The sequence below is a fragment of the Mytilus californianus genome, unplaced genomic scaffold, assembly GCF_021869535.1.
Source record: "Mytilus californianus isolate M0D057914Y unplaced genomic scaffold, xbMytCali1.0.p SCAF_9, whole genome shotgun sequence".
Classification (NCBI taxonomy): Eukaryota; Metazoa; Mollusca; class Bivalvia; order Mytilida; family Mytilidae; genus Mytilus; species Mytilus californianus.
The window spans coordinates 79,964,613-79,977,161 of NW_026262745.1; the positions used below are offsets into that span (position 1 = coordinate 79,964,613).

Here is a 12,549-nt window from a genome sequence, read left to right on the forward strand (position 1 = left end):
TATACTGAGAATTATAATTGATATTTTACTGAGATCAAAACTGAGACCTCCCACTGTTTTTGTGAGGTCCTTTTAGTTTTCCATGTAGTGTATTATTGACCTTTTTTGTATTTTTGTCGCCTTTTGTTTTTTGACGATCGTGTCAGTTTCCCTTCAACTTATCAGTTTGAATTTGCCTTTGGTATCCTGTTGTTACTAGAGAAAATAATTCTTCCAAACCCTGATAATCGATTCAGATATAGATAAGATGTTGAACACTTTAGTGTCGTGTTCTTGATCCTTATTAAGTCTTTAATTTGAAATCAATTTTTTTTTAATTCCAATCTTATTTTTTTCAAATCTTGGAGTTTAAATTTAAGAAGATTTGAAGTTGTTGTCTTAAGAGTTTAGAACTGAACTTCCTTGATGAATCGATCAAATTTGGTAACTTTATTACCTTATCTGTATTTGGCAAACCCTTCGGAATTTTTGGTATTCAATGCTCTTATACTTTGTACTTTATTTTGTCTTTAACTTTTTCGATTTGAGCGTCACTGATGTGTTTTTTGTAGATGATGTAAACAAATGAAGCCTGGTATCTATGATGTGTTTATTGACAAATATTCAAAAGAGAATATTTCCAAAAGTTGATCATAACATTCTTTAGAAAAAACATAATACTTTTGAATGTTTTAGCAATTTACAAACTCTTTTCTATGATTGTCTCTTTTAAATAAAGACATCAAAGTGAATTATTGAATTGACGACACTGAAAAAGAATGTTTATATATTCTCTGTATGCTTCCTTTGTGAAAAAGCAACATTACAAAACAGCATCTAACGCTCTAAAAACTAATTACGCATTAACACCAGCGCTAATATCTGAAATTGTATAATATCCTGTCCTGACTGAGTATAATGTTTGGCATTAATGCCGTCATATTAGCTGTGCATTGTACTCCCCCGATACTTGTACTGTGTTTGCCAATGCACTTTTTTCGAATGAAACATTTCAACACAAAATAGAGATAAATTGTAATGATCTCTCGAAAATACAGTCAATAATGAAACAAATCTTTAATGTCTTCCCAAGGTCGTGGTCGAGATATTGTTATTTCATTGACATTTTAATGAAACGAAATCTCTGACTTAATAATTTACCAGTAATACATCGACTGAAATCTAAAACGTCAGAACAGGCACGTGCGTAGCGAACGCGTTGGGAAATATACACAACGTAAGATTGGGCCACACGAATATAACCATCCAAGAAATAAACAGTAACAGAAGGGAACGAAAACCCGTATGTGTTATTTCATTAAAGAATTTTCCGAGTGAAAGTGATTCATCTAAATTTTGAAAAAAGACAATTATTACTGTTTGAATTAGAATAATTTAAAAAAAAATTCAGCAGTGTTAATAGAGAAATCTTGATTAATTCAAGCAAACATATTATCAAGGTAACGGTAAAATTCATCGATTAAATTAGACGAACCTTTATCCTGTTTTTGGTAGATTGCGTGTTGCTCAGTATTTAATTTTCTATGTTGTGTATTGCAGACTATTGATTGTCTTTTGGTTTTTTTTTGGGTTTTTGTTTTTTACATGGCGTTGTCAGTTTGTCGTCGACTTTTAATTTTAATATTTCTTTGGTATCTTTCGCCTCTCTCTTTACTGAGTTTAACCTAATTTTTATTTTTTTTTCAAAACAATACAGGAACACGTTTGTTATTTAAGGGCGCAATTGGTGCCCAGAGGGCATAATTAAACCTGTCGATAGAAACGCACATAATTGTTGTCAACGAGACCATTTACACCCATGATCAACTAATCACAGTTCCAGTAATAATATCTAGTATATTTTCTTTTTCGTAACAGAAGAAGTCTGTCATGTTTGTTATTCGTTAATTGTTTTGTTATAAATCAGGCCGTTGATTTTCTTATTTAGATAGTTTCATATTGTCATGTCGGGGACTTTCATAGATGACAATAGGGTATGAGTTTTACTTATTGGTGTAGTAATAACATTAAAGATACCATTTTTATGCACTGGATGCGCATTTCGACAGTGATGTACGAGGCTAAAATATTTGAAAATAAGCCGCAAGGTGATCTATAGTTGCCTTTAGATATCGGATGATAGTTGACTATTATACCACATCAAACCACATCTCCTTATTTTTATATCTATATGAGTTGTAGCATTTCCATTTGCAAATTCGAAATTCATTACAGTCAACTGAATTAAACGGAACATCAAAATTCGGTAATTTGTCTCAAACATCGTAACAGTTTTTACACTTTAAAAACAAATTATACCAATATTTTCATTTTTTTTTTAAATGAACAGAAAGATTAGAAGTAGAACACGTACTTGAAGCCATGATGTATTAGTTACTTTTACTTGTTCAGATGAGCTTTTAAGCTGAGATGTGATTGTAACATCAATGTTTACTATTTGACTCTATATGGATCACATGGTATTGAGTGTAGAAGAATTAATAATTTCATTCTCAAGAACTTCCGTATTATATTTATGTCAAACAACTGCAACATTGTCGGTTGGGTTTTTTTATAATTTCAATTTACAGTGACAAAATCAACGCTGAAATAAATAAAAATTCCCAATAGAATTTTGTGTTTGCTCAAATTTCTATGAGCATTATTGTTATTAGTTTGTAAAACAGGTCCATATAAATGTATTTTGAATTGTATTGTACTATTTATAGTAATACTTTAGTATGTTTAAAATCTACCTTTTATCAAAATACATAGGTTTAAAAAAAAATGTTATATATGACTCAATTTATATGTAAACACAAAAGTATTAACATCAAAATTAGAATAATCATTTAAACATAATATTGTATTTTGCAGGAGATTACCCGCGGCTTTCTTTAAGCTTCAAGCTATACAGAAATGTCGGATACTTCATTTTTCAGACATATCTTCCCTCTATATTGATTGTTATGTTGTCTTGGGTGTCATTCTGGATTAATCATGAAGCCACATCAGCACGAGTTGCTTTAGGTTTGTAAAGATACATTAATATGTATAAATATCATTTTGAATTGTTATTAAGATTAATGATAGATTATTTGTATTTCAAAACTGCAGTTACTTTTTGAAAATAAATCTGCTGATTTCAGCCACTGTCGTTCCTACGGATATTATGTCAGTCGCATGTCTTTTGTTTGTCTGTTTTTGCTAAAAAGGATGTCAAACACTGCTTTTAACAGATCGGATCTAAATATTTGGTATGATTCTTAGTACTTGTGATGCCTTATTCAGCTCAAATATTTCAGCATAAGTGTTTACGATATGCAATATACGGCCGTCAGCTTCTCCTGGATTTAACGGAGGGATATTTGATATCCATCAAAGAGATTAACGAAGGCAACTTCAAGACGGTCCGGTATGCATTATGCAAAACAACCCATCGACATACATATGTATGTATAGATCTTATACTATAGTTGTTAAACACTGGGTCTTTATGACACCTTATATCACCTTATGTTTAAGAAATACATTTGGTCGATAAAAACCGCAAATTCTTTGAGTTGGGATGTCATTACCAAAAAATTATCTATTAAAGAAAGAATAAAAGAACATTCGATCAGTAGGTAAGTGCCAAAGGCGAAACAGTTAAATACAAGAATAAACTAATTTTGAACAAATATATTCTACTTTGTTGCTAATTATTTTGTAGGTATTACAACTGTTTTAACAATGACGACTATAAGTAATGGTGTACGTTCGTCATTACCCAGAATATCTTACGTAAAAGCCATTGATATATACCTGGTTGTGTCTTTTGTATTTGTATTTGCTGCGCTATTAGAGTATGCTGCAGTCAACTATACATATTGGGGAAAACGTGCAAAGAAAAAGTTCAAGAAAATAAAAGATACACAACCAATGCTACAGGATGATAAAGTACGTGAAAGTTAATCAATCTGCTTTTTAAAAACATTCCTTCTTATAAAAACAAATCTGAATAACATTCATAAGGAAAAAACCAGAAAAGTTGGATATTTTATTACTAAAACAACGGTTGCAACTAGTGAAGCAGGAACGGATTTATCCTTGCGTAGCACAAAACTTCATCCTGTTACTTTAGTAGTTTAAATAATGTCAAATCTTTTTATTTGTCATTATATTTTTTTCTTTTGGCTGTCTCTTTTTTACTTATTGTTTTCGATTCTTTCCTTGCGATCTTGTCAAAAAAAAATACATCAGTTATTATACATGGGTTCTTTCATAATGTTATACTTAAGAATTAAAATAGCTCATTATAAACTTAATGTGTCCAGATCGATTTCTTACATTTACCTTCATCAGGAACGCTCAAAGCAAATTATTTGAAAGCCAAGTATGTACAAGTTTCTTAATAGAGACAAGAGTTGCGGCCCCTGAACTAAGGTGACGAGTGTTACATAGCTCCGAAGAAAATTAAACCTATTTGAAGATTTCCAAGAATTTATGGTAACATACTTGTATGTGATGAAGACAGTAGGTAGTTGCACTACTTTATAGAAGATTTTCTGCAATCTTTCGGGATTACACCCAGTAAATAAATTTCGTCAATGTGTACTGACAAAGACGATCCAAACAAAGAAAAAAACATGGCTGCCTCATATGCCGAAGCAGCTAAAGGAGACAAAACACAATCACAATCATATGATGACACAATGACCGGAGTAAAACCTATTTTTCTACTTGAAGAAGATGTATTCGGAAACGATCTTGTAAATTCCAATGGTCATCGTTATTTTTTAACTCACTGGGAAGTCTACCATGCAATAAATGAGCAAGTTCCAGTAAAATCAATGTCTGGACTACAAAGAGTCCGCGGTATTTGGAGAATATACTTTGATAACGAGATGGACAAAAAAGACCTGTTGTCCTAAGGAGTTACAATCAGAAGAATTTCTGTTACCCTGTATACTCGAAATCCAAAAATTACCTTTCGTGAACAGGAAGATACGATCAGAGTACGAGTAAAAACATTCCCCTCTCAGCAGACGACAACCAAATAATAAGAACACTAGAAACCTCTGTCAGTAAATGTGAGGTACTTAGCTGTTATAGGGAGAGGCTCCGAATAGACAACAAGATTACAAATTGTAAAAATGGTGACCGCATATTGATATGCAAAACTTTTGAACAACCTCTACCTAAAACTATGCAGGTTGGGAAATACTGGGCCAACATAAATCATTATGGTCAGCCTCATCCAACCAGGCCAAGTACAAAATGCAGCAAGTGCCTTGATGAAGGACATACAGCAAGAGAATGTCCAAATGGCTGGAAATGCAAAAAATGTTGGCAATTTGGACATAAACAATTTGAATGTACAGAAAATATGAATTCTGATTGTGAGGGTAATGCAGATGGTGATGAAATGGATAACACATCTAACAAAGAAAAACATGATGATGATGATGACGATGATGAAAGCAATGATGATTACACAAGTGAAAACAACCAGTCTCTTGAGGAAGGCAATTCCCAAAATATAACGAAGACTTCAGTGAGTATCGAGGAAAGGAAGAAGTCGGATAATGACCCAGAACAGTCTCAGTCAATCCTTGATACTCAAGAAAGTGCGTTGTCCAGAAAAAAACAAAGTCAAACACCAAAGAGCAACAAAAATACAGGTCATAAAGAGAGCATAACAAGATATTTAACAACAAAAGGCAGAGATCAAGATAGCACTAATAATACTCATGATACTCCTAAGCAGTCAAGAAATAAAAATCCAAACTTTGAAAAATCTCCTGTGACGCCAACTGAAAATCTTCATGATGCAACAAGAGAAACAGCTGCAAAAGAGCCAAAGAAGAAACGCTAGTTTGCTTATGATGATAAACAATACAAACTTTAGATAGAAATACTTTTATTAAAAATCATATATATAAACATTAAAAAAAAAATGCATTGCTATGTTAAAATGTCTCACAAAATAGTTTGTAAAGCACTGTTTTTATTTATATCATCCAGTATTTACTATCTAAAATGTTTGATCTGTAAATTTGTTGTATGCTGTATACTAATGCAGCAAGTTGCGAAGAGAATAGAAGGTCTAGTTTCAACAGCCTCTTTAACTCTACTGAAGTTATTTCTGTTCGAAATGTTAAACTTGAAAAAGAAAAAGAAAAATGTAAAAATAAAATACGAAGATTCTGTCATAGAACAAGCGTGTATTAAAGTAGTGAATAAATTGCATTTAGTAAATTTGAGCCAAAAAAATGTTTTCTATTCAAAGGGAATTGTGACTTGTCAAATGCTACTCATGTTAAAATTGCTTGTAAAATATATAACAAGCACACATTCAACACTTAGATTAGCTTCTGCGAATGTTCTTGATATTTCACCTAAAATTAAAAGCTCTAAAAATATTTTATTTCACTGTGTGTACTTGAGAAAAACAGTGTACTATATATTGCATGGTTTTGTTGTAAGAATTTTATGTGTACATGTATGTTATTATATATGGACATTTTTATATCTGTTACCACCAATGATATATTCTCTGGTGATATGTAGTGTGATCAAATTTTCTTATCATAGATATGATGAAAAGAGTACTGAAAAATGCATATTGTGCCAAAAAGTGCCCAAGTTTACATGCATTATTTTGTGGGTAAAAAAAGTGTGTCAACACGTGCTTATGTTTATATACAGTGTCACGTGGACAAGTAAATACAGGTCATTCGACCTCGCACGGACTTCTATTTTACTTTCGAAATTCTTGAATCTTACAAAAAAATCCACTGACGAGTGTCTTAAATGGTTGTCTATTAAATCTCATAAAATAATTCTTAATGAGTGTAAATCATCACATCAATCATTACAATCATCAAAATACGATTCAGTGTCAAAAATCAGACTAAACGGAAAAGTTATTAATAACAGCAGATCAAAATGTAGAACATACGTAACTGGACAAACAAACTTTAAATACAAAATGTGTTATAAACTGAGATCCAAACGCCGAATGCTTAGTTTTAAAAATAAAAATAAAATAAACTTTATGTCAGATTCTAAAGACACAATACCGCAAGTAAATCATTGTTATTTCTGTGAAAAAAAATCACTCAAAACAAGAAACAGAAGCAGGATAAACAATAACAAAAAATCGCTTATGTTTACAAAGATAGTAAAAGCTAGAAAATTGTTTAAAGGTACATCGTTAAAATTTAAATCCACAAAAATCAATGAAGCGTTCTTTGTAAACACTCAGGAAATATACCTGTAAATGAAAAGAACAAGCTATTTAAAACCTTTCAGTAAACATACATTTAAGTGTAATAAAAACGCTAGAAATTGATAAAATATTTCGGCCAAAAAATGAATAAAAACCCCACTAAAATAGCAAGATATAAAAATGATATACAAATATATAAATACAGCTGCATACTATATATGGAAAATATTTTCAAAACTATGATTAGAAAATGGTACTTACCAGATAAAATGCTTAATCGACAATTTTCAAATAATCCAAAATGAAAAACAATCTACATATAAGCACGGTCAATGCCAATGGCCTGCAACAACCTGAAAAAATAAGTAAAATTGTAAGCTGGTCAAATCAACAAAAAAGTGATATTCTATTCATGCAGGAAACCCATTTTACAAATAAAATGAAGTTCACATTAGAAAAAGAATTTGGTGAAAATCTTTTTAGAAGCGACGGGACAAGCAATTCACGTGGGGTGGCAATATGGATAAAAGATAAAACCAAATTCAAATACATAGATGAACATAAAGATTTAGAAGGAAGAGTTATTATGATTGATATTGAAATTGATGAAAATATTTACACATTAGTTAATATCTATGCTCCGAACAGATTGAGAGAAAGAAATAGTTTTTTTAAAACAATAAAAGTGTTTATTAATAAATACGGACTGGGGCAAGTCATTCTAGGAGGTGATTTTAATGACATTTGGTCACTGCTAGATACAAAAAATAAAACTAAATCTCCCAAAAAGTTTGATAAACCAGTAACAAGTTTAAAAGGGCTTATAAAATCATGTAAACTAATCGATATTTGGAGAAGCAAAAATAAAAATACTAGACAATTTACTTGGAGTAGGAAAGATAGAACAGAAGCTACCAGAATTGATTATTTTTTTGTTTCTAAAGAGGTAAAAAAAAACTGCAAAAGTTGTGATATTAGACCTATTGTCCAAAAAATAACTGACCACAATGCAGTGTCACTCAAATTAAATACTGAAAGAGGAAATAAAGGACGGGGGTATTGGAAGTTAAATGCTAGTATAATGAACAATGAAGAATATGGTTATGTTATTAAAAAGCTAATATCTAAATATGAAAAAGAATTAACCAACTGTGATGATTTGGGGATTCTTTGGGATAATTTGAAAATAGAAGTAAGGGACGCAAGTTTAGACTATTGTAAAAGAAGAGCTAAATTAAAGAAAGATGAAATAAATGTTCTGGAAACAAAGTTGAATAACCTAAATAATGAAATAAATGATAGTACTGATATAAATAAAACACTACAAAAGGAAATAGAGAATGTTGAAAATAAGTTAGATAGTTTGTATAAAGACAAGATTAAAGGGCAAAAAGTAAGGTCAAGGGTAAAATGGTTTGAAGAAGGTGAAAAAATAGTGCATATTTTTTGGGGCTAGAAAAGAGTCGTCAAACAAAAAAAGTTGTTACTGAATTATATGATGAAAATGGTTTGGCTACCAAAAATCAAAATAAAATTTTAGACTTGGAAGTAAAATACTACAAAAAACTCTATGAATCAACTAATCCCTGTGATAATGAGGTTAAGAAGTACATAATAGAAACAGAAATATCAAAGCAGCTAGATGAATCAGAAAGTAATCAATGTGAAGGGGAAGTGACTGAGAAAGAATGTACAGAAGCAATTTTTAAAATGAAGTTAAATAAATCCCCTGGCCTGGATGGTCTGACAGTGGAATTTTATAGGCAATTTTGGAATAATTTTAAAAATATTATGGTTAAAGTATTTAATAATAATTATGAGAAAAAGAACTTACCAATTCACAAAAAAAAAGGTGCAATTTCCTTAATATATAACAAAGATGACCCGCTTTCATTAAATAATTACCGTCCAATTACATTACTTAATATAGATACAAAACTACTGGCTTATGTGTTAGAACAAAGACTTAAAAAAGTGTTACTATCTATTATAAGTCTAGACCAAACTGGATATGTAAAAAATAGATATATTGGCTTTAACATAAGACAAATTCAAGACATAATTGATTATTCAGAGAAATTTAATATAGAAGGAGCAGTACTATTTCTAGATTTTAGTAAGGCTTTTGAATCTTTAGAATGGATTTTTATGACAGAAACTCTCAAAAAGTTTAGATTTAAAAGCGGATTTATCAGATGGGTTGAAACTATGTATAGCGATATTAAAGGGTGTATTTTGAATAATGGGTGGGTCTCAAGTCCATTTAAAATATAGAGGGGAATACGACAAGAATGTACGATTTCTGCTTTACTGTTTGTTATAACAGTTGAATTAATGGCAATAAGATTGAGAAAAAATAAAGAACTTAAGGGAATAACAATAAAATTAGATGGACAATCTTGTAATTTAAAAATCTGTCAATTAGCAGATGACACAACATTGTTTCTTCAGTCTCGTAAAGATATAAGCCTGGCTCTCAGTATAATAGAGACATTTGGAAGTCTATCAGGGCTGAAACTTAATAGGAATAAAACAGAAGGGATATGGTTAGGGAGATTAAAAAGCAGTAAAGATAAATATAAAAATATCAATTGGACAAATAAACCAGTCAAAAGTCTTGGTATTTATTTTGGGTATGATAATAAGGAATGTCAAACATTGAACATAGAAAAAATCTTGGATAAAATTACAAAACTTGTAGACAGATGGTCAAAAAGAAATTTAACATTGTTTGGAAAAATTTTAATTGTAAAAGCTCTTCTGCTACCAAATTTAACTTATTTTGCTACTAATGGTATTATTACTAAAGATAAGTTGCAAATCATAAATAATATAATTTATAGATTCGTTTGGAATGGAAGAAAAGATAAAATAAAGAGGTCAATATTAACAAAAAATTTTACTGAAGGGGGCTTAAAAATGATTGATCTGGAGTCTTATATAATGTCAATACATATAAAATGGATTAAAAAAATAATACAATCAGAAAATGCTAACTGGTCTGTGTTGCCTAAATTATACCTGAATAAGTTTTGCAAAAATTTGCTAATTTTCAAGATAAATATAAGAAACATAAAATCACTTGATAAAAATACATGGAACAATACACCACTATTCTGTCAAGAACTGATCAAATCATGGATAAATTTGAATGATACTAAAAATAATCAAATATGTAACTTTTTAGAGATCAGAAAGCAAATAATATGGGGCAATAGTTTGATAAAATTTAAAGGACAATGTCTGTTTTTCGACAAATGGATTGAAAGTGACATTTTATTTATAAACGACATAATTGATAACAGAGGGCAAATATCAGAAGAAGTAATCAATTTAAAACTAAAAAACAAAAGTAATTGGATTGCTGAATTTTCAAAACTTATAAAAAAGCCATACCAAATCACTGGGAGGAGAAGCTTACAACTGAGAGATCATTCAAAACTATAGTTAATATTAACAGAGAAAAAATTAGACTAAGAGACAATGAGGATATACTGGGCATTAATAATAAAGACATTTATAAGATAGTGCAAAGTCGAATAAAAACAGAAACACCTATTGGATTTTTAAAATGGGAAAGGGCAATGTCTGTTATACATGATATTATCAATGAGATATATATTTAACAATGTATATCAATGAGATATATATTTAACAAACTAGGTATTGACAAACATGTAATAAGCCTACACTCTCTAGTAATAGGATACAAGATTCATGATGATGCTTATTTTGGACTTAATCACTTGCTGAGTTTAATGTTTTTCTCAGTCTATAAATCACATTATAAATCCAATAATAAGGGGAAAAAAATAGACATGTTGAAAATTTTTAGATATGGAATCAATAGTACAGTTGAATTATATTGTACGGCCGATATAGAAATAAACAGAATGTTAAAAAAAGTGTTACAGATCTTAAAATAAATAAAATTAACTTTTGGAAAAAACAGTTTCTTGAAAAGCAGAATGCATGTATTAATATGTTAATATTGTGTATTTGTTTTCAATGTTTCAAGTGTATCAGTAAGCATATATGCTATTATAATGTATGTATATGTGTTTATGTATGCAAATGCATGTATACATGTATGTGAATGCATGTATCTGTAAATGTCTTTATATGTGTGTACATGTATGTATGTAACTATATGTATGAATGTATGCATATGTATGTGTGTATGCATGCATGTAGGTAGGAAAGTTATGTATGTATGTAAGTGAAACATAAAATTAGATTGGCAAGAAAAAGGGGGGGGGGGAAGTAAATGTATTGTAGAAAAAAAGAAATATGTTTATATAATGTACATCATGTATCCTATCTTATCTGTACATGCTTATAGAAGTCAACAAAGCTTTTGTACAATGGTATTAACTTTCATATGTCTAATGATTGTTTTCTTTTTTATGTGAAACTATAGGAATATATATATAAGTATAATAAGTACAATTGTAATGTTTACAAATATAAAGGTCACGGGTAGTTAAATTGGGGTCAAATTTGTAAATAAAGTTTCATGACAAGAGCTTAGAAGAAACAAACAGTATCAAATGTAACTTACCATTCTTTATTATTATCCAACACTTCCAAAAACTTGTATAAATCCAAAAGTATAAAATAACAAAAAGTATCAGAAACAGTATGTCAGTAACCACGCTGTCTTTCACATACTTCACATGTTTCAAAATTTTATTAAAATAATCGATAACGGATTTTTCTCCGTAAATTTCACGACACAGCGTCTGTAACATCTTTACTTCGATAAGATTTTATATGATATTATGATTATTTATAAAGTAATTATAGAAAAATAGAAATGTATTAAAATGACTATGTATAAAATAAAATAAGTTTTACTGTATATTCTCCCTGGATATTCAGTAATAATTGTGTATAACAGGGATACTTGATGGAATGCTGTACATCAAGTATTTTGTTAAAACAGCAAAGAGTGCAATAAAGAATTTATGAATGTTAAAAAAAAAAAAAAAAGAAAAAAAAGTTTCTTAATAATTAAAAAATTTATAGAAGGGCAATTTAAGGAAAGGTGTTATCGAGGCACCGACTTCTGAGCTAATGATACCTCCAGGGAATAATAGTCCACAAGCAGCTTTGTCGATCTTGTGCTATAAAAATACAAAAAACACTTTATAAAATGTATGTATCTGATGCCTTTTTCTGGATTTACCTTCATCAGGAACGCTTAAAGCCTAATACCTGAAAGCCATATTTGAACATGAATCAATGTATTTCTATCATGCTCAAATGAAAACATTATGATTTACAGTAAAAATTTCAATGGAAAACTGATGACAAAACCACAATTTTAATTGCCCAAAAAGCATTGTGTAGGTTAA

At 29.9% G+C, this 12,549-nt stretch overlaps 1 protein-coding gene across 1 annotated transcript in view; it reads left to right on the forward strand.

The window, feature by feature from the left end:
- LOC127716490 (gamma-aminobutyric acid receptor subunit beta-like) overlaps nucleotides 1-12,549 on the forward strand; it is a 93,042-nt gene that overhangs the window by 77,145 nt on the left and 3,348 nt on the right. The window contains exons 7-8 of the mRNA XM_052222717.1: nucleotides 2,857-3,009; nucleotides 3,692-3,918. Of these exons, the coding sequence (XP_052078677.1) occupies nucleotides 2,857-3,009; nucleotides 3,692-3,918 (380 nt within the window). The remainder of the gene's footprint in view (nucleotides 1-2,856; nucleotides 3,010-3,691; nucleotides 3,919-12,549) is intronic.